At 58.3% G+C, this 22,886-nt stretch overlaps 8 protein-coding genes across 8 annotated transcripts; 4 read left to right on the top strand and 4 right to left on the bottom strand.

Moving 5' to 3' along the window:
- Nucleotides 1-131: 131 nt before the first annotated feature.
- BDZ90DRAFT_231079 (hypothetical protein) lies at nucleotides 132-2,555 on the bottom strand. The gene is made up of 3 exons (XM_025505710.1): nucleotides 1,976-2,555; nucleotides 1,371-1,906; nucleotides 132-1,302 (listed from the first exon to the last, which is right to left on the bottom strand). Exons 1-3 carry the CDS (start codon nucleotides 2,309-2,311, stop codon nucleotides 324-326), a joined length of 1,851 nt encoding a protein of 616 aa, XP_025363689.1. The 5' UTR covers nucleotides 2,312-2,555; the 3' UTR covers nucleotides 132-323.
- A 493-nt stretch (nucleotides 2,556-3,048) lies between these two features.
- Nucleotides 3,049-6,148, bottom strand: BDZ90DRAFT_231077 (hypothetical protein). Its single transcript, XM_025505709.1, has one exon. The coding sequence runs from the start codon at nucleotides 5,804-5,806 to the stop codon at nucleotides 3,149-3,151; it is 2,658 nt and encodes an 885-aa protein (XP_025363688.1). The 5' UTR covers nucleotides 5,807-6,148; the 3' UTR covers nucleotides 3,049-3,148.
- BDZ90DRAFT_226326 (hypothetical protein) lies at nucleotides 6,025-8,591 on the top strand (the record flags this gene model as incomplete). Its single annotated transcript, XM_025504706.1, has 3 exons — nucleotides 6,025-6,132; nucleotides 6,340-8,452; nucleotides 8,560-8,591. The coding sequence occupies 3 exons, from the start codon at nucleotides 6,025-6,027 to the stop codon at nucleotides 8,589-8,591; spliced, it is 2,253 nt and encodes a 750-aa protein (XP_025363687.1).
- A 907-nt stretch (nucleotides 8,592-9,498) lies between these two features.
- Nucleotides 9,499-12,306, bottom strand: BDZ90DRAFT_259133 (hypothetical protein; the record flags this gene model as incomplete). Its single annotated transcript, XM_025508137.1, has 1 exon — nucleotides 9,499-12,306. The coding sequence occupies one exon, from the start codon at nucleotides 12,304-12,306 to the stop codon at nucleotides 9,499-9,501; it is 2,808 nt and encodes a 935-aa protein (XP_025363686.1).
- A 103-nt stretch (nucleotides 12,307-12,409) lies between these two features.
- Nucleotides 12,410-14,561, top strand: BDZ90DRAFT_231074 (hypothetical protein). Its single transcript, XM_025505708.1, has one exon. It carries the CDS (start codon nucleotides 12,487-12,489, stop codon nucleotides 14,473-14,475), a length of 1,989 nt encoding a protein of 662 aa, XP_025363685.1. The 5' UTR covers nucleotides 12,410-12,486; the 3' UTR covers nucleotides 14,476-14,561.
- Nucleotides 14,562-14,604: 43 nt separating this feature from the next.
- BDZ90DRAFT_138505 (mitochondrial carrier) lies at nucleotides 14,605-15,972 on the top strand. The gene has a single exon (XM_025503442.1). It carries the CDS (start codon nucleotides 14,736-14,738, stop codon nucleotides 15,858-15,860), a length of 1,125 nt encoding a protein of 374 aa, XP_025363684.1. The 5' UTR covers nucleotides 14,605-14,735; the 3' UTR covers nucleotides 15,861-15,972.
- Nucleotides 15,794-17,932, bottom strand: BDZ90DRAFT_231071 (putative phosphomannomutase). The gene is made up of 3 exons (XM_025505707.1): nucleotides 17,672-17,932; nucleotides 16,121-17,593; nucleotides 15,794-16,049 (listed from the first exon to the last, which is right to left on the bottom strand). Exons 1-3 carry the CDS (start codon nucleotides 17,867-17,869, stop codon nucleotides 15,918-15,920), a joined length of 1,803 nt encoding a protein of 600 aa, XP_025363683.1. The 5' UTR covers nucleotides 17,870-17,932; the 3' UTR covers nucleotides 15,794-15,917.
- A 141-nt stretch (nucleotides 17,933-18,073) lies between these two features.
- On the top strand, nucleotides 18,074-22,750 carry BDZ90DRAFT_231069 (hypothetical protein). Its single transcript, XM_025505706.1, has one exon. The coding sequence runs from the start codon at nucleotides 18,159-18,161 to the stop codon at nucleotides 22,365-22,367; it is 4,209 nt and encodes a 1,402-aa protein (XP_025363682.1). The 5' UTR covers nucleotides 18,074-18,158; the 3' UTR covers nucleotides 22,368-22,750.
- Nucleotides 22,751-22,886: the final 136 nt, after the last annotated feature.

The raw sequence follows: 22,886 nt of genomic DNA, 5'->3' as shown, positions 1-22,886 counted from the left end.
TGTTCCGAACGACGCCCAGACGCCCTCGTCTGTCCCCGCCGTCCATCGACGGAAAGCCACGCCTTGAGATCGTCACGCCTTCGCGGCCGCGATCAGACGGGAGAGGGCCTCTCGAGCTGCATCGCGCCTGGGCATGTTCAGACATTGAGAGCAAGGCGACTGAGTGAGGTGATCGAGAATTGCTACAAAGTTTCGAGATACAATAGAAAGCAGCGGATGAAGTTGTGTATCCTAGGGTAAAGACTCGCAGTCGCGGCTGGGTATCAGGAAAGGCGGAGCAATGAGAAGAAGGAAGAGAGCTGAGATGAGTGATAGTGCCTGCATCAGACCTTGACCGCTCGCCCAGAGCCCATCCTACCGCTCTTCCATGGGCCCGACGACGACTGGCCGCCAGTCTTGCCCAGGCTGACGGTAGGCGAAGAGGTAACTACCCCTCCCTGGCCCATCCCACTCGGAGCAGCAAAGGAGTGGGTGGGCGAGCTTTGGGACACGCCGTTGGAATGATGCCCTGTGTCGAAGCCAGATGATGTATTTATGGGCGAAGGGTGCGTGACTTGAATAGATGGTGGGTGATGAAGCGTGTGCTGCTGCTGCTGCAGAGCAGCGTAAGCTTCAGCCGACATAGCCTGGGGAGGCTGCGGCGGAGGGGGAGGCCCGATCATTCTGCGCTGACGCAGAGCAGCTGCTTGTTGCTGTGCCGAGGTGGACGACATTCGATCTCCCGCATAGCGCAGTACCGAGTTGGAGAGATTGAGCGGCAGGAAAGCCCAGTAGAGGATGCCACGCTCGTACCACTCTGGGGCTAGATCTGCCTTTGTCGCCTGCTCTTGGGTATACATGGCTGAGCCATTCGAGTGAGCAGAGGCCGAAGGTAGAGTTTGAGGATATCGAGGCGGCGAGCCGCCATGAGAGGTGTAGCTTGGCAGAGATGAGTTTGACGACGTTGTAGCCATCATGCTCGACGCTGCATTGCTGCCATTGCTGGTCGAGCGGAGGCGCCCATGCGATGCCCAAGGAGGGCTGCCTCCTCCACCAGGCGGCGAAGTGGGAGATGTTGAGTTGGTAATGCTAGCAAAGGACGAAGAAGCAGGCAGGCCGCGTGACGACTGCGTATTCGAGCGCTGACCGATGGCAAACTTGAAGGCTTCGAGAACGTTACGACCTAGAGAGGCGCTACGCTCTCGCTCGAGCCGTTCAGACTCGATGAGCTCGGCATTGATGGCGCACTCGCGCAGCAGATCCTCGAGCCTGGCCTCGACGAGAGCGAACTTGTCGTCTGAATTTGCGCGCATGTATTCCTCCCTGTAAAAGAGGGCAACGAGGTCAGCGTGTGGTCAGGCAAGTCGTCGCGCTCGCAGACGGCCACTCACTTCTTCTCGTATCGGCGCATCGAGCGCGACATCTGCGAGAGAGGCACATCAATGCCATCCCGCAGTAGCCTGACATCAGCCTTGGACACGGCAGACTTGCGCAGCGAGGACAAGTCGGCCTCGAGTCGTGTGATGCGACGCTGCAGTGACTCAACCTTCGCTGAGGGGTAGTGGACGTCTTCTTGAAGCAGCAGAAGTCTACGGCGAAGCAGTTTGAATGCATGCGTCCAAGGGCGAATGCCTGCCGCCATCATGAAGAGGCGGATATTGAAGTGATTGAGGTAACGCTGTCCGTCGGTCAGGTTCACTTGAAGGAGGTGCAGAATATATGCGCCTACCACGGGGCTAGCCACGCAGGCCAGGAGAGACAGCACCTCGACTCGCTGCAGCTCTACAATGGCCATTTGACGACGTCGAACCCGCTCGGGTGAGTCCTTGTGATGATCCATATCGTCTCCGAGCTGGTCAGCCTGGAGGATTCGTCGAGTGCGAGCAGCGTGATAGATGTCCTGAGGGATCTTGAGGCATTGGAAGAGCTGGCGAGACGACGGGAGAGGAGCGAAGTCAATTCCAGTATCTCACCAGCGAAATTTGGCCGTACTCACCCAGAAGCTCGCGATGAAGAGCAGAATGCCGTCACTCCACGTATTGGCATTGCCGCCGAAGAGGGACATCAGGGGAGGCAAAACGCCTACCAGGAGGGGCGCATAGTGCCACCCACCAAGTGAATGCTCCCCACTTTGCCTGGCAGCGAGCAGCTCCTCCATCTCTTCCTCATCAGGAGCTGCAGTAGGCGGAGAGAGAGGAGTTGTTGGGAGATCGTCGTCTTCACCACCTTGACCATCATAGGTATCGAAGGACGAGGAGCGACGGCCTGACGATGAGCGACGGCGGCCTTGTGTGGGTCTGGGGGGATAGGGAGGCTGCTGCGAGGCGGCCATTGTTGAGATGCCGGATGCCCCAGTTGGCGAAGGTGGATGGCAGGTTGTTGCCACTCGTGGAGTCGTCGGTGCGGATGGGGAATGCGGTGCGCTCCGTTTGCGCGACGATGAACTGGCGCTCTGCGTGCGGTACTGAGCTTCGTGCGCGATCAATTGGCTCTGAGCTCCTGATCGCAGTCAAGACGGTCAGAGGAGGAAGATGGGAAGAAATCAAAGAGAAGGCGCTTGATTGATTAAAGGAGAGACGCGCACTGAAGCGGGCAAGCCAGGGCTACGTCCAAGCTCAAGCAGCCATGCCGGTCCGCTTTGGCCGCATCTCTCAATGTGGCGTCCCCGCCCTCTCCGACTCGACTCGTCTCAGACCACGCTTGCTCCACGCATGCTCTCTCTCTCTCCGCTGCTGCAGCCAACCAACACCTCGCTCGCACCAAGCAGCCCGGCGAGCGGCGAGAGGCGTGCGAGCGAGCGCGGGAACAATCAAAGAGACGCGAGGCTAGCCAGGAGGCTGGCTGAGTGAGCCCCCTGCTTTCTCAGCCTTCCAGATCCAAATCAGTCTCACCCTCAACGAAGTGCGTGTGATCTTGTCTGGACGGGTCCTGACTTTCACACGCACGCAAGCGCTGGTCCTCTTCATTCGCCAGGACACGAAGCGCGCCCACGGTCCTCTCTGCAAGGAGGCGCGTATGTGGCGGCTGGCTTCCTTTGACGACCACTTCCTCATGTCGCACGCTGATCATGACAGGCCAGTGAAAATCATTTCTTCGGACTGAGCAAGTTCAGCAAGTAGGGTACATTCGACCTGGGAAAAAGGAAGAGAAATTTCCGCCATGCGCCAATCTACCTGGCGTGCCTCATCTCCCTCATCATCGGCACGGACTGCGGTGCCTTACTAGCGGGTGGGGGCGTTTCTTCAACATCGAAATGGTCGAAGCTAGGCGCCGATGACAAGCTATCGTCACGCAGCCTGTTGTCGTAGACGGAACCCTGCTGCTGGTGCTGGACGTGTTCCTGCCTAGGCTGGTGCTGTTGGTGCTTCTGGTGCTCGCCGGTCCTTCGCCCACCATCTCCACGCGGCATGATGGCTATCTGTTGCGGTTCGACAACCATATCGACATGGCCTTTCTTGAAGCCAAGCAATTGCTTGAAAGTCGCCTCAGGATGAGCCGACTGCAGCGGCAGAAGAATAAGACCCAGCGACTTAGTGATCAGACGCCCTTCGGCGCCCTCGCTCGATTTACGAGGATGAGAGAGAGCTGAATCTGTTGTGTCGCTACGCTTCCTAGCACTGTTGGCGCCAAGACTACTGCCGGACGAGTAGTCCTTGTCCAGAGCTGGACGCTGCGTAGCAGCAGAGCTAGACAATGATGCTGCTTGCGTCTCCTTGCTTACACTGTCTTTAGGCCCCACGCGCGTAACAACCTCGAACCACCCTCGTCGAAGCACAGCATCCTCTGTACCACCCACGCTCTCCTTCACCCCTCTGGCTAGCTTAAGGAGACTGTCAAGGACGTCCCTGGCCTCCTTCAGCTTGCCGTAGCCGTGCAGCCCCGCGTCATTCGTCCTCTCAGCTAGGCCAGCCCAGTGCAGGAAGAAGGCGATACTGCTTTGCAACGAGGTGAGGATGACAGAGCGCGAATGCATGAAGTAGGCTTGCGAGAGGGTAGAGAGTTGCAGCGACGTTTGCAGGGCACGATGCTGCAGGACGTCTGCGAGGGCGCCGGTCGATTTGAATTTCTCCATTGCCTTCTTCATGACGGCACCCTGCGATTTCTCGAGACCGGATGCGTCTAGGCAGTCGTTAAGCTCTTGGAAGAGATGGAGGTGGACTAGGTGGCGGAGCAAGTCGAGTGACTTCTCCTTCCTCTCGTCTTCGCCGAGAAGGTCGAGCCCAAGACCCTTCATGAACGAAGGAAGATCTGCAGTCGAAGGAAGAGGATTGCAACCTTCGTAGAATTCAGCAGACTCGAGTGCTGCATTGTGAATGCTCTCGCATGCCTCGGCCACCTTGCGATTGTACAGCTCGACATTGCGCTGTAGCTTTTGGTCGATACCTGGGGTTGAGGGGCGACTGATCCGGCCGGCTGGGGAAGGTGAAGGGGAGGGAGTATCCTCAGGTGCGGTTCGAGGGCGACGACCACTACTGCGCCCATCTCCGCTAGCTCGAGGCGTGCCAGGCGTGTTGGGCAGCGGGCGCATGCCATCGTCGCGGGTCGCATTGGTCAGATGCATCTGGAAATAGTCGCCACCTCGACGAGTCGGGTTGGCAGAGGGAGTCGCGTCTTCCTGACCCTGTCGCGACACTGCAAATTGCTTAGTGGCCGAGTTGCGCTTCGCCTTGCTGAAGGGGTCAGTGCGGCGGGCAGGCTTCGTCTCCTGGACTGTCCTATCTTCCTCGAATGTCTGAGTGCCCATGAATGGCTGGTCGCAGAAATTGGGAGGAAGGTCAAGGCGAGCATGAGCACGATCGTCGTAGCCTTGCCCATCTTCTTCGTCATCTTCATCCCTTGCCGAGGAGCGACGAGACCACGCGCCAGACTCCTCGATACTCTGCCTTATGCTGGGCTCAGAGGAGAAGGCGAAGCTCGACCTTCCCGGCGGCAACTGGCTCCACGAGCCCCAGTCGGTATGCAAAGCAATGTTGCCGCCATTGTCTGCATAGTCGTAGACCCCGAAGCCGGCACGTCCCTGTCCCCTGGCTGTCCTTGGGTCTCGTTTATGGTTGCCCTGTGCCCAGTTGCCCAATATCTCCACGCTGTTGCCGGTGTCAACATCACGAGCGCGATCAGCAGAAGTTCCGCTCCTCATCGATGCTGTTTCACGAGACGAAGCCCGATTGTTCCTGCGGAAGAGGCTGGCAATACTGCTCGAGGAGGATTTGACATGCTGCTGCTGTTGCTGCTGTTGAGCGCGAGCTGCCGACAGCTGGTGAACGCGGTCATGAAAGCTCATGCCCAAGCCGTCCGAATAGCTGTGGGTCATGGGCAGGCGGGGATCAGCCATGTGACCGTCACTGGCTGAATGACCAGTCATTGAGCTATTTCCGGCGTCATTGACAGCATGAACCCTCTTGAAGAGGCTGGACGGTTGACGAACATCAGATGCTCGAGGCGCCTGGTCGCGATGGTTCCGCTGATTCGAACGAATGCTCGTCGAACGCCCTACGCGTTGGAAGGGTACGTTCGTTCTGGGTGGTATCACTGGTATGGGCCTTGAGTCGACCGAGTTGACGACTTCTTCGCGTCGCTGGAAAGGCACGGCTTTCTTCTTTTTGGCCGTCTTTTGAGATGGAGCGGCAGAGTCGATGGAATCCAAAGCGTGGCGATAGGATGGAGAGGGCGTGATCTTGGGACTACTGAAGCGCTTGGTGAATGGAATGCGGGTGGGTGCGTTTTGCTGAGCAATCGACCCTTGCGACTCGGATCGATGCCATTGAGGCTGAGCAGCGGGCTGAGCAGCTGGCTTTTGTTTTGGCTGGCGTCGAGAAAAGAGAGGCATGGTGAGTACGAGATAAGGAGATGGAGGAATTAGTGGTGAGCCTTGCTTCCTCGCTAGACGCCGCAATGTATATGAGTTTCTGGCGTGTCGCTAGCTTCGGGTCGGAGAGGGGCACGGCAGAGAGGTGTGAGCACAGAGATTGTCCTCGTAGCACCGTGGCGCTGACCGGATCGCCAACTGAGGGGCGAAGCGGTCACGATCGCCGAGGCTCGAGCGCGATGTTGCTGCGCCGTGGCAAGGTGGAGACAAGTAGCGTGCGTCATTGTGAGCAGATTCATGAGATGCTTCGCAATGGCACGAGGGGCTCGAGCGTTATCGGCGTCGAGGTCAGTGAGATTAAGGCGGCAACAGATGATTTTCGAGCCGAGTCAGCGGCCGTGGTTCCTGAGTCCGTCGATCCCTCGACTGAGCCGCGGGCCGGTTCGTGGGGAAAAGTTGAGGGCGGGGAACGACGAGTGAATTGCAGTGACTCCGCAAGCAACACCTTCGCAACCTTCTCGTCAAATATCTTCACCTCATTGAATCGTTCGCAGATGTCTTCGAGGAGCGGAAGACAAGGCTACTTTTCGCCTGATGGTGCCACACCACCAATGACGCCCGGAGGGAGCGTCCTGATGTCACCCAATGACAGCGACAATGGACGCATGACACCTCGCGCGTTTCGAGGCCGAAGCAGGGAGAGGGACGCCTACTTTGATGAGCGAGATCAGATGAGGCTGCAGGAAGACGACTCTCACTACTGGGCGAGTCAAACCGGTCAAGAGACGAAACATGCAGGATCGTCATCGGAGCCATCTCAACTGGCTCAGTCATCACAGACGATCGCTCAGGCTGCTGATCAACTTGCTCAATCTCTCGAGAAGACGATGGTCTCGCCTTCCGATCACGCTGCCTTGTATGCATCCCTGGGCAGCTCTCCCGCTCCTGGAGCTACTATTCCACGGTGCATTGCCGTCGACGCCAGCACGCAGACGCCTCCGCCATCCTCGCCCACCCGACCGACCTCTCAGCAACTCGAGGACCCGCTGACTAGCGAGCTCAAGGCTCTTTACAAGTCGCTCCACAAATGCATGACTTTGCGAGACAAGTTCATGGACATCTCCCTGCAAGACAAGCTTGAGGACAACCCAAAGAATTGGGACGCAGAGTACTGCCAAGCGTGGAGGAAGGAGAGGGGATTGCCCTCTGACTCGAGCGATGTGGCAGGAGGATCTCAGGTGAAAGTAGACGGCTGCTCTTTGCAGGACGTCGATGACCCTCATTCCGAGCCGAAGCCCTGGAGAATCTATCCTGCACCTCCACGTCCTCACTGGGAGCTCTTTAATCCTCCGCCGGCATCGTCGTTCGTGGTACGCTCTCAGCAGAAGGGTGCCCCTCTGCCGAAGCCCATCCCGCCCGCCTCCCCAGCCAACGCAGCGGCGGCTCAGAAGCTGCTTGAGGAAACGGGAGGACAGCCAGGTATCTTCGACCAGAGCAATATCGAGATACCTGGCGAATGGAGATGCAAGGCTCTGCGAGCGGATGAGCACGTCGAGTGCGCCGTGGATGACAACGGCGTCTACCAGGTCTACGTCAAGACGGTCGACGCTCAGCGCAAGCCGCTGAACCCATCGCTCAAGATACCAACGCTGCGCGACTACTTCAAGGACCTCGACTACCTACTCTCCGTCATCTCAGAGGGGCCTGTCAAGTCCTTCGCGTGGCGACGACTGAGGTACCTCGAGGGAAAGTGGAACCTCTACTCGTTGATGAACGAGGGAAGGGAGGTCGAGGGCATGAAGCGAGTCAGACACCGCGACTTCTACAATGTACGAAAAGTCGACACGCACGTCCACCACTCGGCGAGCATGAATCAGAAGCACCTTCTGCGCTTTATCAAGGCCAAGATCAAGCGCCACCCAGACGATGTCGTCATCTACCGAGATGGCAAGCACCTCAGCTTGGCAGAGGTGTTCGCCTCGCTTGACTTGACCGCGTACGATCTCTCGATCGACACGCTCGACATGCACGCTCATCGCGAGACATTCCACCGCTTCGACAAGTTCAACCTCAAGTACAACCCCATCGGCGAGTCCCGCCTGCGAGAGATCTTCCTTAAGACCGACAACTTTATCCAGGGTCGCTACCTGGCTGAGATCACAAAGGAGATCATGGCAGACTTGCAGTCGTCGAAGTACCAGATGGCAGAGTACCGTGTATCCATTTACGGGCGAAACCTCGATGAGTGGGATAAATTGGCCTCCTGGATCGTTGACAACGAGCTTTTCTCGCCTAACGTCCGCTGGCTGATCCAAGTACCGCGGCTGTACGAGGTCTACAAGAGCAATGGGACGATCAGCACCTTCCAAGATCTCCTGACCAATGTCTTCCAGCCCCTCTTCGAATGTACGCTCAACCCACAGCGTCATCGCAATATGCACATCTTCCTTCAACGCGTCGTCGGCTTCGATATGGTAGACGACGAGTCGAAGGTCGAACGTCGCTTCCACCGCAAGTTCCCTACGCCCTCCAAATGGGACCACAAAGAGTCACCGCCTTACAATTACTGGATCTACTATATGTTTGCCAACATTGCCAGCTTGAACCATATGCGTCGCGAGCGCGGCTTCAATACTTTCGTCTTGCGACCCCATGCGGGAGAGGCAGGTGATACGGATCACCTGGCAGCAGCCTACCTGACCAGCCAGTCAATCTCGCACGGCATTCTCCTTCGCAAGGTGCCCGCCATGCAATACCTCTACTACCTCAAGCAGGTGGGAATCGCCATGTCGCCCCTCTCGAATAACGCTCTGTTTCTCCACTACGACCGCAACCCCTTCCCCGCTTATTTGCACTTGGGAATGAACGTATCCATCTCCACAGATGATCCGCTGCAGTTCCACCTTAGCAAAGAGCCACTCCTGGAGGAGTACTCCATCGCGACTCAGGTATACAGGCTCAGCCCATGCGACATGTGCGAGCTGGCTCGCAATTCTGTGTTGCAGTCTGGATGGGAGAGGGAGATCAAGCGCCACTGGTTGGGGAACAACTTTCACTTGCCTGGGCCAAAGGGGAACGTGACGGCGAAGACGAATGTGCCTGATATTAGGCTGCGATATAGACAGGAGACGCTGCAGGAGGAGCTGGACCTTATTGGACGATATGGCGCTCCACAGGAGGGAGTCTTCAGGGAAAAGGGGGCTATTCTGCAGAGCGCAGGCAATGCAAGTGGGGGAGATGCAGCGGTGCACTCTGATGGACAGGGCGCTGCAGGAGGTGACAGCGCGGCTGCTCATAGCTTGGCTCCTTCAGCAGAGAGCAACACCAGCAGCAGAACGAGTAGCATCAGCAGCACTGCGACGGAATCGAGCGCGACATCGTCGTCGGCGATGTCGGACGCTTCGGGCACCATTCAGGCGCCTGGCTCAGTGGCGGGCGTTGACGTCGCCGTGGACGGCGAAAGCGCCGCGGCTGGGAAGGCAAATGGCGAGGAAGACGCTGCCTCAGCCATCGACCACGGTGAAGGTGGACTGGACGTGCGGGGGTTCTCGGGCGTAGCAGAGCTCGCTCAGCGATTAGCTCAAAGGAGGCAGTCGGAAAGCAAGTGAGCAGCGAGAGACTCTCCATATTGTGTCGTTGAAGCGAGTCATTGTTCGATTTGATCGTCATCTGCATTGCAATAGCATCGTCTCACTGCATTGCTTCCCCTCCTCTCATACCACAACCGCTCCATCCTCGTCAACGACATAATCGTAGGAGCTTGCCGCCACGCTGCCCTCGCCCATCTCCGCCAGCCCAGCCGCAGCCGCCGTCGTAGCGTCTGCACCTACCGCACCGTCCATTGCCGCGTCTTCCTCATCGAGGTCAGCGGCCAGCGCAATTTCGTCACCGCCCCCGTAAGCAGCAGCAGCAGTTGCAGCGACATCAGCGCCGGTCATTGCGCCTGATGAGAGCGGCACCGAGGGCACAGCCGGAATGCTGAGAGCGGTTGCCACTCGCAGCCTTAGTCTGGCAAGCTCGCGCTCTGCGCGTCGCAGGGCCACCTCATCGATGCTGCGCTGCTCTTCATCATCCTCGCCTCGATCCTCGGCGTCGGTCTCAGACGGAGCACCTCCAGCCCCACACCAGGTCCCGAGCTTCTGCAATGCAAATGCCCGCTCTGTCCCGCCCAGTGATGCCGAAAGAAGCAGTGCCTCGAGCAAACGCAAGACGTCGTAGAGCTTCGTCTCCTCTACTCCGCCCACCGTTGCATGACTAGCAGCCAAAGTTGAGAGGCAAGACCCCACCTCGTAGAGGAGGATGCTCACCCAATCCCCATCCACCAGCCCAGAATTGAGCAGGTCAATCAATGACACAGAAGCGGCTGCTGCAGCTTCGGCGCTGTTGCTCGCCGCCTTTTTGAGTCGGAAATATCCAGCCAGACTGCTCAAGAAGAGAAGAGGAGCCGGTAAAGCTGAAGGGCCGAAGACCAGGTTCCATTCCTCCTCATCGTCGATGAGCAGCTCCTCGTGCTCAAGGATGGCGGCAGCCCGTCGACGGGATTCGGCACTGCCGTCGTCGACTTTGTTGGCGGCTGCTATGCGTGGACGCAGAAAGGGGCCGGAGAGACCAAGTTCGCTATTAGTCTCCTTTTTGACTACGCCCTCGGCGTTGTCCTCCATGTTGCCTTCTTGCTGTTCCCGCAAGTGCTCCTCTTCGGAGCGCCTCCATCGTACAATGCTGCGCTTCATTTCGCGGACTTGATTGATGATCCACTGCTCGGCTGATTTGTTGCTACCTGCTCTCTTCTGGTCACCGTACTTCCTAGTCAGGAGCGATTGTAGCACTCTACGCTTGACGATGCGCATCGCCATTGCATCACCCCGAGGTGGGCTGCGGAGTGCGAAGATAATTGCTGGGCCATATTTTGGTAGATCTGAGTCTGCTGATGACGGCGATGAGAGATGTAACGCCAGCTTGCGGCATACAGCCCTCGCCTCCGTAACGAGATTGAAGCTTCCACAAGCCTCGAGGACGGACTCAGCCAGGTGATACTCGTCTTGCGCCTCATCATCGTACTCCTCCTGATCGCCCTGCTGCTGCTGCGACTTCTTCTTGGCCTCGAGCAGCGGCACGCCCAGTAACACCTGACTCATCCTGCTCTGACCTCTCGTGCCCGCGCGAGAAAGATAGTCCATAGCCATGCGCCACAGGCCATACGATGAGAGGAGGGTGTTGGCGTAGACGAGGTTGCACTTGTGCAGCAGAGATGGCGGCTGCGGCAACGTGCTTTTGGCGATAGTTGCGGCGGACAGCGCACCAATCTTGGTGAGGAAGTCGGTGAGTACCTGCGCCAAGTACGGATCGACCTCGAAGCACATCTCGACAGCTTCTGCCAATCTGCCCTTGATGAGCTTGATCATGATCTGCTCCTCAATGGAAGTGGCCTCTTGGTCGTCATCCTGGCGCAGCGCCTTCACTTTGTCCAGAGCGTTGCCCAGCCCTTCCCTCTTGAGCCCAACATCGACAAGTGTCCCCCAGGCAGCGAGCGCCTCTTTCCAATCCTCTGCAGCCTCGACTACCCTCTCCTTATTGCCCGCCAACACCTCGAGAAAGACTCGCAGCCCTGCCTCGAGGGATAGACGCAGGTCCTCTGCAGCTTCCTCCGCTGCCTCTTCTCCGGCATCGTCGTCTTCGCCAAGCTCTCCCTCCAGCTCGCCCTGCACCTCATCCATGACCCCTTCCAGCCCGGCCAGTAGACCGGTCAACCTGAGCTGGAACTCTCTTCGCGCAGCCTTGAATTGAACTTCGGTCTTGAAGTGGATACTGCGCGGCATTGAGCCCACCAGCTCGCGGGTTCGCCCTACCAATCCCTGCAATGAGGGGGACGGGAGGCTCAGAAGCGTAGCCAGGAGGGTAGAGACAGTGGAATGGAACCCCCTGAGCGTGCAACGCAGAATGTAGTCCCAAAATGTAGGATGCAAGTGTGGCTCAGCGCTAGAAGCTATCTCCCTCCCCTGCTCTGTAGTCGGCGCCAAGTCGTAGCTGTTGAGCCAGTGGAGGAACTCTTCGCCTACGATTCCTTGCGAGGTGTGCGAGAGGGCCATCGCATTGGGCGATAGGTGCAGAGTTTGTGCGAGGGCGAGAATGGGGAGCGTCGTACGGCTTAGGTGGGGAACGAAGCGCGAGGACGAGGGGGGAGATGAGGATGAAGAGGAGGAAGGGTCATCCTGTGCTGATTGAGAGGCCAGCTGCTGCACAAGATCCCGATTCGACTGGATGACCAGGTCGAAGAGCCGTGTGTAGTAGGGCATATGCGACGAGGAAGGCCCGTCTTCGTCTTCTAACACGAGCTCGTCGCCGTCTCCATCGACTTCGGTACGGACGTTGCTTGTGGCCTCGTCGTGGATCTTTGCCAGGGAGAGGAAGAATGTATGCTGCTGGCCAAGCCATTGCTGAATGTCCTCGACATCCTCTGCTGAGGTGGTTGGAGAGAAGATGCCCTTGGAGACTGCCGCAAACGGCTTTGCGGTTGCCGTCATGGCGGGCAAGGGGAAGGCGAGTAAAGGTAGTTGGAGAAGGAGCGAAGAAGACGAAGCGCGTCGACCGAGAAAGCGTCTTTTGACCTCAGTCCGCCCTTGCAACTCGTGAGGTCGAGTGGGCCGCATCCACACATCATCGCCACACCTTTCATCTTCAACGTCGTCTTGCTCGTTGGATCGATGCCTTTGCGCATCCCATCAGGCACCGATGTCCAGCCTGCGCCCATTCAGATAGCCTCGCGCTCATCGCCATCTGTATCCGCAACGACAACGTGCGCCCTCTGTCACTCGCGCCCTTCCAAGTACACCTGCCCAACATGCAACTCGCCCTACTGCTCCTTAGCATGTTACAAGGATGAGGCAAAGCATCGAGCTTGTGTGCAGGCTTTTGGTCAGAGGGAAGAAGACGAGATCAGAAGCGTCAGCGCCAAGGAGAAGGCGAGGGATGATGAAGATGAGGACAGTGGAGTGACGTCGGAGCAGCAACAGGAGAGGAGGAAGGTGCTCGATCTACTGCGCAAGTGGCAGCTGGGCGGAGATCAGACGATGTCCGACTTGCCACAGGGCTATCAAGAGGGCAGTGGCAATGATGATGATGACGCCTCAATCGCATCATCAGATCCTTCCATCGATGCCAGTCAGCTCCCTGAAAACGACGAGGCTCTTCTCGCTATGCTCACAGATGAGCAGCGCGCCATCTTCTTCGACGCTATTGATGTATCACAAGGAAAGCAGCGATCTCAAGGCCAAGCGCAAGCTGGCAGCGATCGAGCCAAGAAGCTTTGGGACAGGATCGTCGAAGATGAGCGTCGCCGCAACCAAAGGCGAGAAGCAGCGGAGGTCGAAGATAGCTTGACCCCTTTGCACACGCGACATAAGGCGGCGAACCTCTGGTGGCTGCTCCAGGATGTCGCACGACAGCCGGATAGTGCTGACTTCTCTGGCAAGGTAGCTGCGCTGGACTCCGCCCAGAAGCGGCCAACAACATCAACCGCAGGCTTAGGGTTGGCCTGGAATTGCGCATGCCTCCTACTGGCATACACCTACACCTTGCTGCACCTTGATATCCCTTCCTTCACATCCCTCATCGAAGGCGACGGCGGTGCAAGCTATGAGCACCTCGCATCGCACTCGCTGCGGCTTCTCCAGCGTCTCGCACCGTTTGTTCTGCCCATGAAGACGGACTCTTCCGAAAGCAGGCTGCTCATCGACTCTCCTTCAGCAGCATCCGCCTATCTGCTCTCGAAGTTAGGAGATACCGATCGCTCCCAGCGACCCAGTGCGCTGATACTGGAGCTTTGGACTAGAGCCGCTAGCCTGTGGATCAGCTCTAAAGCCGTGCTCGTCAGCGACGCCGCTAGACTGCCCCGCAGCTCCAAGACAAGCGTAGCCCTGGGTGACATTTGGACTCTCTGTCAGTGGGGCATAGCAAACAAGCATCTACTGCCTGCAGGAGTTAGCAAGAAGACGCTGCAGATGGCCTCGCACAAGCTCGTCTTTCTTGCGGCGCAAGTGGGCCGCTTGGCTCAGACGCCGGCAACAGGCGGACAGGGCAGCGCTACCGTCCAGCAGCAGCTTGTCCTTGGCAAGGATCTCGAATCTCTCCTGCCGTCGAGAGATGGGCAGTCCAGTATCGCAGCCCTTTCCTCTGCTCACAACAGCGCAGACGAGGATCAGGTCGTCGTGAGGACGAAAAGGAGACGCGAAGCCAAGACGATGGCAGACGAAATCCTGGCTCTCCGCCAGGAGGTGATGGCGCTCGAGGACGAAGAACGGCAGCAGGCTGCTTGGCGACTCATGAGCGGTGACGTAACACCGTCCATTGTGAAGCCGGAGAACCGCGTGAATGTATCGAAGGAGGATACCACGAGGTCGCAGAGACCAGCCATTGAGGTCGTGGAGCAGGATGGGGATCATGAGGGTTCAGCTGCACCGGCTGCACCAGCATCAACAGACGTGCCATTCGCTGACCAAGGGCGCGATCTGCATCTCCAAGCTGCTAACACGGGCACTGTCGAAGAAGCCGATTCTCGTGCTTCTCGACATCCAGCGGCTGCTTCGTCAACGTCACCGCAAGCGCCTGCAAAGGCGAGCTTCGCCAGTCTCCGCAAGGCGAGAGCAGAGCGATCGGCTGCAGTGCGTCTTACACCTAGCGAGGCGGCGGATTGAGTCAACGAGGGGAGGGAAGCAGCCCAAATGTGATCCGAGTACGAGAATGTAAGCAATCTGTAATACAAAGCAAGTGAGATCGACCACCATAGCATGCGGGAAGGAGCGAGGGCGGAACTGGGAGTGGAGGCTTGAGAGCGATCTCAATTGACAAAGACGCCGAGACGACGCCGAGACCCTTGTTCCTGCCTTCTTCCCGTCATCCACCTTCCTACACTTTCCCAGCCTCCCCGCTCATTCAAAACCTGACGCCTGCTTCCATGGACACAGTCGTAGCCGGTGCTCTCGCCGCATTGGCAGTAGACGCCCTCATCTACCCGCTAGACACGATCAAGACCCGTCTTCAGGCGCCTGACGTCTCGAAACGCTTCCCTACACGGCGTCTCCTCTTCACCGGCCTTTACCAAGGCGTGGGAACCGTAGTCGTCGCCACCTTGCCAGCCGCAGGTGTCTTCTTCACCTCATATGAAGGAGCCAAATCGGGCCTCGCGCCTTACTTGAGCGGCTCTGTGCTGCATATGACCTCGAGCTCACTGGCCGAGCTGGCGAGCTGTGCGGTCTTGACACCGGCAGAGATTATCAAGCAGAGGGCACAGGTGGCTAGTAAAGGGGCTGCTGCTGCCGCAGCCTCGGCTTCGTCGTACGAAGGTGGAGGCAAGCCGCTGAGGGACACCGCTCGTGAGGTGACGAAGGGTCAGCCGGCTGGGTTGTCAGACGCGGCGAAACGGGTAGGAGATCGAGCATTGAACGAGACTGCAGTGGGTCGCACCGCCAAGGCTGCCAGTCAGGAGGCGGCTGCTACTTCTGCTGGTTCGCAGAACCTCGTCAAAACATTCACAAGGGGCTACCTGGCATTGGCCGGTCGCAACTTGCCCTTTACGGCCGTGCAGTTCCCCCTCTATGAGAAGTTTCGAGCCGTCCTCTCTGAGCGCTGGAATGTTAAGACGCTCAGTGATACAGAGACGGGAGAGGTGCTGCAGAAGGGCAAGGAGACTTTGGATGGCAATGAGTCGAGGAGCAGTAGAGCTGCTTCATCACGGCCAAAGACACGACGGGAGGACATCATAAAGCCTGGCCTAGTCGCCTCCTGCTCAGCCGCAGCCGCAGGGTCAATCTCGGCCGCCCTCTCCACGCCCATTGATAACGCCAAGACCCGCATTATGATTGCCTCGCCGTCCTCGCCAGATCCATGCGTGCAAGGAGGCACATTGAACACTATGGCGACCATCTTTCGCAACGAAGGATGGAGAGCCCTCTGGCGTGGTGGGCTACTTAGAAGCTCGTGGACCGCGCTAGGGGCAGGAATCTATCTTGGGAGCTATGAGTCGGGAAGGTTGTGGTGGAAGACGAGAGGGACTTTCGAGGGGGAGGCAATGCAGCAATAGAAAGGCGACTTCAATGACAATGCAGGTCTATACCCTGTTCTATTGCAGCTGAGCTCGTCACGCCACCAGCGCCTTGAAGGCGTCCGCAATCTCGGCGAGGTCCTTTTCGAGCTCTGCGAGCTTGGCTTCATACGACGCCCCCTCTGACAGGGTCTCGATGCGGCTCTCCGCGTAAACCTTGACTTTTGGCTGTGCGAAGAAGAGAGGCCAACGCTATTCGTTAGCTATGGTCTTGACTCTTTCCATCCACACCAACTCACCTCAGTTCCTGAAGGCCTGATGATGACCCGGGGCAGCGTCAACTCAATGTCACGCCGGCTCTTACCGTCCGCCTCTCCAATGTAGAAGCGCAGTACATCGTTGCGCGGGATGCCCGTCGGGTCAGTAGGCTCCTTGGGCCTCTCGAGCAAGTCATCAACAAGTGCCACCGGCCTGCCAGCCACTGTCTTAGGGAGGTTGCCGCGCAGCTTGCCCATGATTCCATCTCCTGTAACGCCTGCGCCCAGCGGGATGGTACGAGGGAAAGTGACACTCACACCGCAGCTGCGATGGATATGCTCCAAGCGCGTCCAGAGCGTCTCACCCTGCTCATGTAGCTCTGCAGCCAGAAGCGAGAGCAGGAGCAGGGCAGACAGTCCGTCTTTGTCCCATACCTCGTTCGTCACCATATAGCCCAATGCCTCCTCGTACGCAAATGCAAATTGCTGGCCTTGCTGATCTTGCAAGCGCTGCGCTACTGCGCCCAGCCACTTGAATCCGGTGAGGGTCTCTTGGTGCTTGGAGCCTGTAGCCTGGGCCAGGCGGGCGAGCAGGCGCGACGAGACAATGGTGCTGAGGGACCAGACGGTGCTCATGTCCCGACCTGCCGCTTTAGCGCGTCTGAGTAGCTCATCGCCTAGAATCGTGCCAATGTGATCTCCAGTCATCTGCTTCATCTCGCCCTGCTTGTTCCTCGCTGATACGCTCAACCTGTCGGCATCGGGGTCGTTCGCAATGGCGATATGCGCACCATGTTTGTCGGCCAACGCGTGCACGAGGTCCATTGCTCCTGGCTCTTCCGGATTCGGGAACTTGACTGTGGGAAAGTCACCGTCCGGACGACGTTGCTCGTCTACCGTCCAGACTTGATCGAAGCCTGCTTGCGAGAAGATGGACTGGGCTACTGGATCGCCTACGCCGTGCATTGGGGTGTAGGCGATCTTGATGGCGTGACGACGGGCGAGTTGTTCTGACGACGGCTTATTTGGGGACAGGAAGGCAGTGACATGACGCGCGTAGTCTTCGAATGTGTCGACACCAAGGTACGAGAGCAGCCCAGCCTTCTCGGCCTCGTCCAAGCTCAAGCACTTTGGCCCTTCACCTGAGGCAGCCACCTTCTCGATGTGTCCCGCAATGAGCCCATCAACTGGCGCATTGATCTGCGTTCCCCCAGTCTGGTACACTTTGTACCCATTGAAGGCAGGCGGGTTGTGCGATGCAGTCACAACCACTCCGGCAGCCGTGCCCAAGCTCTTGACAGCGAAGGCTCCCAAGGGTGTAGGGGCTTCGCGATCGAAGAGGCGGACCTTCAGACCGAGGGCCGCAAAGATTCCAGCGGCATCTTGCGCAAAGATTTTACTGCCGTGGCGACCATCGTAGGCTATCACGACGCTCTGCTCCTTGGCCTTTGAGTGAGGCTGCACTTCCAGGAGGTAGTGAGCCAGCCCGGCGCTGGCTTGGCGGATGAGCAGGCGCTGCCGGGAGAGGAGAGGCACGCATTGAGGAGACGTTTAGTTAGACTTGTCACTCTGCCGTGCTTTGCCTTAGCTCACGTTCATATTGTTGGGTCCTACACCCATGACGCCTCTCAAGCCGGCCGTGCCAAAAGCCAGGCGGCTCCCGAAGGCCTGTTGCAGGGCCTCAGCGTCTTCTCTCTCGAGCAGATCCTTGAGCTGTTTTTGAGTGGACTCATCTGGATCTTGACGAAGCCACTCTTGTGCAGCTGACTTGATCTTTGCATCGATGACCATGCTCGCTGTATGCTGTCGATTTCGCGGTGATGCGGGGATGAGAAAGCGGGAAGAAGCTTTTGGCCGGCCGTGCGAGGGAGCAAGATCAACTCCGGCAGGTGGAGTCGAGTCGTCGCTTGGCGCGGTGTTGGACTGGTTGCCCTGACGTCGCAGCCACGCGAAAGGCGGCCATTTGGACTAGGAGCTACTATCCTCATCACCGCCACCTCCATCATCTCCTCGCCCCCATCACGTCGCTGCATCACATAGGAATGAAGCTGGCCTCTCACTGAGGCAGCTTTCCGCAGACATGTCTCATTTTGTATCGTCCAAGGGAAACGAAGGCTTCGAGGCCCTCGCTCAGCAGCTCCTACGCAGAGAGCCAGTCGATGAGGGCAAAGATGAGGCAGAGGAGGCACTCTCTTACGATACGACGTCTCAACGAGCCTCAGTCTACTCGAATGCTAGCGCTGCAGGACCATCATCGCCACCATCGGCAGCCCTCAAGAGACCCACGACACCGGCCCACCTCGAAGGAGGAGCAGCGGGAGTAGCAGCCTCATCCTCCTCTTCCACTCGAGGCAGTCCCAGCATACGCAGCCCCTCTTACTCACGAAAGAACAGTCCTGAGCGGTCAGATCGCCCCAAATCACCTCACCCGCTCAGGAAGAGCATTCATGAGGCAGTCTCGTCGAATTTCGCCGGCCAAGGCGCGACTGCTGCCACTGCCCGCTACCCTGATAGCGACGATGTTCGTTCACGGCCGCAATCAATGGTGGGAGTGGAGAATGGTGGGAGTAGAGCCGGGAAAAGCGGGCGGAATGTTTCATTCTCCCAAGAGCAGCCCTCGGAGGATGGCGCCCTGAGCTACCAGCAGCACGAACCAGTCTTCGATGAGCTCCTTGGCCCTGACGCGCCGCTACTTGAGAGGACAGGAAGACGCAACACGGGCATGCTCGCCCAAAGCGATGCGCCACGCAAGCTCGGAACATGGGACGGCGTCTTTGTGCCCGTCACACTCAACATCCTCAGCATCATGATGTTCCTGCGCTTCGGCTTCGTGCTCGGTCAGGCGGGGCTCATCGGCTCCATCGCCCTCTTGATCGTATGCTTCGCCATCGACGCCTTGACGTCCATGTCGATCTCAGCCATATCTACCAATGGCGTTGTGAGGGCGGGGGGCATCTTCTACTTGGCGTCACGCAGCTTGGGGCCAGAATTTGGAGGCGCTACTGGTCTCCTATTCTGGTTGGGACAATCGCTCAACGCTAGTCTCAACGCCCTCGGATTCGTTGAGACGCTCACGGATGCCTTTGGAGAGTCGAGGGAGGAAGGCGGCGTCATCGGCATCCCTGAGGGGCCGTGGTGGAGTCTCTTCTACGGGTCTTTCGTGCTGCTTCTCTCAACGGTCGTCTGCCTGGTCGGGTCCCGCCTTTTCGTAAAGGCAACAATGGTCCTGGCCGTCATTCTTGGCATCTCGATCCTGTCCATCCCAGTCTCATCGGTACTCCTCTCGCCTTACAGTGACGAGGAGCGAGGCATTTTCTACACAGGATGGTCACTCGAAACGCTGCAGAGTAACCTCTGGCCTCACTTCACCCGTGGTGCTGCGGGTTCATCGTCCGCAAACATGACGGAGTCGTGGGCGAGCGTATTTGGTGTCCTCTTCCCGGCCGTCACAGGTATTCTGGCTGGCGCGAGCATGAGCGGGGATCTACGCAAGCCGAGCAAAAGCATTCCCAAGGGAACACATTGGTCGCTACTTTGCACGTTCACCATCTACTTCGTCGTACTCGTCGTCCTGGCTGGCACTACGGCGAGGACTAGCTTCTACCTCGACATAGGCGTCATGGGCGACATCTCAGTCATGCCCATCGTCATCACGCTGGGCGCTCTCGCAACGACGTCCTTCTCAGCCCTCATGGGTATCCAGGCATGCGGCAAGGTTTTGCAAGCCATCGCCAGGGATCACCTACTCCCCGTCCTCGACATCTTCGCGCAGGGTACCGAGCAAAGCGACACCCCAACGTTTGGCATCGTGGCGACATACCTGATCTGTCAGGTCACCCTCGTTGTCGATTCGGTGAACGTCATCGCCCAGCTGGTCACTCTTATCACCCTGCTATGCTTTGCAGTGCTCAGCTTTGCCTGTCTCGCCTTGAAAGCCGGCGGCGCTCCGAGCTTCAGGCCCTCTTTCCCCTACTTCAACATCTATACTGCCGCAGCAGGCGCCGCTGCCAGTCTCGTTGCCATGTTCTTCACCAACGGCATGGCGGCATCGGGCTGCATCCTGCTCTCTGTGCTCCTGTTCATTGCCATTCACATCTTTTCGCCGCCCAAGCCATGGGGAGATGTGACGCGCAACATCGACTACTGGCTCACGCGCAAGCACCTGCTTCGCCTGGATGAGCGCAAGACTAATCTCAAGCATTGGCGCCCGCAGATTCTCTTCTTGGCCAACAATCCTCGTTCGGAATGGAACCTCCTGATGTTTTGCAACTCGCTGAAAAAGGGAGGGCTGTATGTTCTCGGTCACTGCATCAAGGGCGAGTTCAGCGAATGTCTGCTTGAGCTGCGCAAGCAGCAGATTGCATGGCTCAAGTTGGTTGACCTTAGCGGCATCAAGGCGTTCGTGGACGTCGTCATCGCGCCCGATGAACGACAAGGGGCTCGCAGCCTCATCCTCTCGGCGGGTCTCGGCGGCATGCGCCCAAACATCGTCGTCTTGGGCTTCCCACGAGACTTGCGCGCCCACATATCTCACAACATGTCCAAAGGTGGCGGTGGCAGTGCAGGCAGTGACGTCACTATCCGTGGCCCTCATGCTGTATCGGAGGGCAAGACAGGGGCGAGCATAGAGCACCTTCCCACAGACGCTACTCGTCGCGAATCTCCGATCATGGGGGACTCATACGTCGGCATCATCGAGGACGCCCTGGCGCTGAACAAAGCCGTGGCCGTTGCGTACGGCTTTGACATGATGCGGCTACCTGGGCCATCCGAGAAGCATCGCTACGAGAGGAGCACCGAAAAACAATACATCGACCTCTGGCCGATCCAGATCGCATCCTCGGACTCGCAGACGGAGCATGCATGGGACACGTACACCATGGTCCTGCAGCTGGGCACCATTCTCAGTTTGACCGGCACCTGGAAGTCTCACAAGCTCCGAGTGTCCGTATTTGTCGAGGAGGCTAGCGAGGTAGACGAGGAACGTCGCCGTGTTCGCTCTCTCCTGGACAATCTTCGCATTCCAGCTTCATTGCGCGTCTTCTGCCTATCAGACAAGACCGTCTCCTCTTATGAGGCCATCGTGCTAGGTGTGGTTGCTCCACCTCCTCACGTGGAGGAAGCCCTCCGCAGCGACCCTTGGTGGAACTCGCTCAAAAAGCTGCGCAAAGAGGAGAGAGCAAGAGCTCAGCAGGCCGCAGCGGCGAAGCGAGCTTCGGAGAAGGCGACGGATATCCCTGGTCAGCCGTCCGCGGGGACCAGTGGAGCGCCGCGTAGCAAGCGTGAGCAAAAGTTGCTCGGGTACAGCCTGCCGCCAGAGCATCTCGAATTCTTCCAGCGCAACATTCGCATCGGGCTGTCCCATCCCCGCGCTAAGCCCAGAGTGGACGACTCGGACGTTGAGGACGATGATGACTCTGGCTCGGATGGAGATAGCGATGGGTCAGGGCTAAGTGACGAGCTGCTCAGACTTGGCGAGGACGGCCTCTTTGGTGGTCCTGCTGGCCATCTGACGAGGTCAAACAGCGCCTCGACGCATGCGATTTCCCGTCCCCGAGGCTTCCGCTCAGGCAGAGGACGCTCCTACTCGCATGGAGTCGGAGGCTTGCCAGACGAGCCTACGCTGCGACAACAGCGCCGATATGGAAACAGCAGCGAGAATGGTGGAACAACAACGCCTGGACCTGGCTCGTACGGGTCCATGGCTTCTACGCCCGTCGTCAGGCCGGATGGGACGGTGGCGAACCCTGGCGGCCTCAGATTTGGCAAGTCAGGTGGTCGAAGCAGCGCACGCCGGGGACTTGAGGAAGGAGACGACGGGCAGGGCGATAGCACGCTCAAGGCGTCAGATCGCTCAAAGATGCAGCGTCACCTCTCTAGCCGCTCCTCTCCTCCCCCGAGCCGCTCAGCAAGCAGGGCGAGCAGCAGGAGTAGCCAAACCCGCTCCCCACTTTCGTCTTCCATTGTGGCCGAGGACCCCTTCGACAGCGCCTCGTCTTCGAAATCGGGTACCACCTCTCTCAGCAACTCGACCACACTTCCCTCTCTCAGCTTCAACACGCTCCCGAATAAGGCTCAATTCCTTATCCTCAACCAACTCTTCCGCGCCCACTCCTCCTCATCGGCGACCAGCGTCATCCTGACTAGTCTGCCTGCCCCCGAGCCGGGAACGGCAAAGGACCCGGAGGCGGTGCAGCGGTACTTGGCGCAGCTGGAGGTACTTTGTGCGGGCTCGACTCCCGTGCTAGGTATTCATGCGAGGGAGCTGACATTGAGTACGAGTTTGTGAGAGTGGCTGATCATCAGTCGCATATACATCGGGTTGTCTTCGTCTAGGCGTCTTTGCTACACACATGCCCCTACCATCTCCACTTCATTTACTTCCTCTTCTCTCTCTTAGACGCTCCGTGTCATCCAGCCCTCTACTTCACTGTCGTTATAATCTCTTTCCTCTCGCGATCTTTACGGTAAGGTACAGGCAGGCAAGCAGCAATGCAGCAAAGCCAAAGGTATATATAGGATCCCGAATGTGCGCAAGTCTCCATGCGTGATGAACAAAGAAAAGCAAAACAAAGCAAAAGTCCCCCTCTCGCCCGACATCGCCGACAGGCGGCGGGCGTTCTCCCAGTCCACTTCCCGGGTCTTGGCCTCGCCCCCCCTGTCACCGCTCAGAAATCAAGCAGGGCGCTCTCATCCGCATTCTCGTCATCGCTACCCCCCGAACCACTGGCCGCAAAGCTCTTGAGGGACATGACCACCGTATCGCTGCGAGTTAGTCCACCAGTCGCGTTCCCGGGCAGACCAACAC

The sequence above is a fragment of the Jaminaea rosea genome, assembly GCF_003144245.1.
Source record: "Jaminaea rosea strain MCA 5214 unplaced genomic scaffold BDZ90scaffold_3, whole genome shotgun sequence".
In the NCBI taxonomy this organism is placed as follows: Eukaryota; Fungi; Basidiomycota; class Exobasidiomycetes; order Microstromatales; genus Jaminaea; species Jaminaea rosea.
This window is presented reverse-complemented; position numbering and strand designations above follow the sequence as displayed.

What these genes read in the sequence shown, in the direction of transcription:
- BDZ90DRAFT_231079 (XM_025505710.1), bottom strand. Translation starts at nt 2,311, where the DNA reads ATGGCCGCCTCGCAGCAGCCTCCCTATCCCCCCAGACCCACACAAGGC. An exon ending in TCTTCATCGCGAGCTTCTGG is followed by an intron (nt 1,907 to 1,975) that starts GTGAGTACGGCC and finishes TCGTCTCGCCAG; the next exon opens with CTCTTCCAATGCCTCAAGAT. An exon ending in ATGCGCCGATACGAGAAGAA is followed by an intron (nt 1,303 to 1,370) that starts GTGAGTGGCCGT and finishes CCTCTTTTACAG; the next exon opens with GGAGGAATACATGCGCGCAA.
- BDZ90DRAFT_231077 (XM_025505709.1), bottom strand. Translation starts at nt 5,806, where the DNA reads ATGCCTCTCTTTTCTCGACGCCAGCCAAAACAAAAGCCAGCTGCTCAG.
- BDZ90DRAFT_231074 (XM_025505708.1), top strand. Translation starts at nt 12,487, where the DNA reads ATGCCTTTGCGCATCCCATCAGGCACCGATGTCCAGCCTGCGCCCATT.
- BDZ90DRAFT_138505 (XM_025503442.1), top strand. Translation starts at nt 14,736, where the DNA reads ATGGACACAGTCGTAGCCGGTGCTCTCGCCGCATTGGCAGTAGACGCC.
- BDZ90DRAFT_231071 (XM_025505707.1), bottom strand. Translation starts at nt 17,869, where the DNA reads ATGGTCATCGATGCAAAGATCAAGTCAGCTGCACAAGAGTGGCTTCGT. An exon ending in TAGGACCCAACAATATGAAC is followed by an intron (nt 17,594 to 17,671) that starts GTGAGCTAAGGC and finishes CTCTCCCGGCAG; the next exon opens with CGCCTGCTCATCCGCCAAGC. An exon ending in TCAGGCCTTCAGGAACTGAG is followed by an intron (nt 16,050 to 16,120) that starts GTGAGTTGGTGT and finishes TTCTTCGCACAG; the next exon opens with CCAAAAGTCAAGGTTTACGC.
- BDZ90DRAFT_231069 (XM_025505706.1), top strand. Translation starts at nt 18,159, where the DNA reads ATGTCTCATTTTGTATCGTCCAAGGGAAACGAAGGCTTCGAGGCCCTC.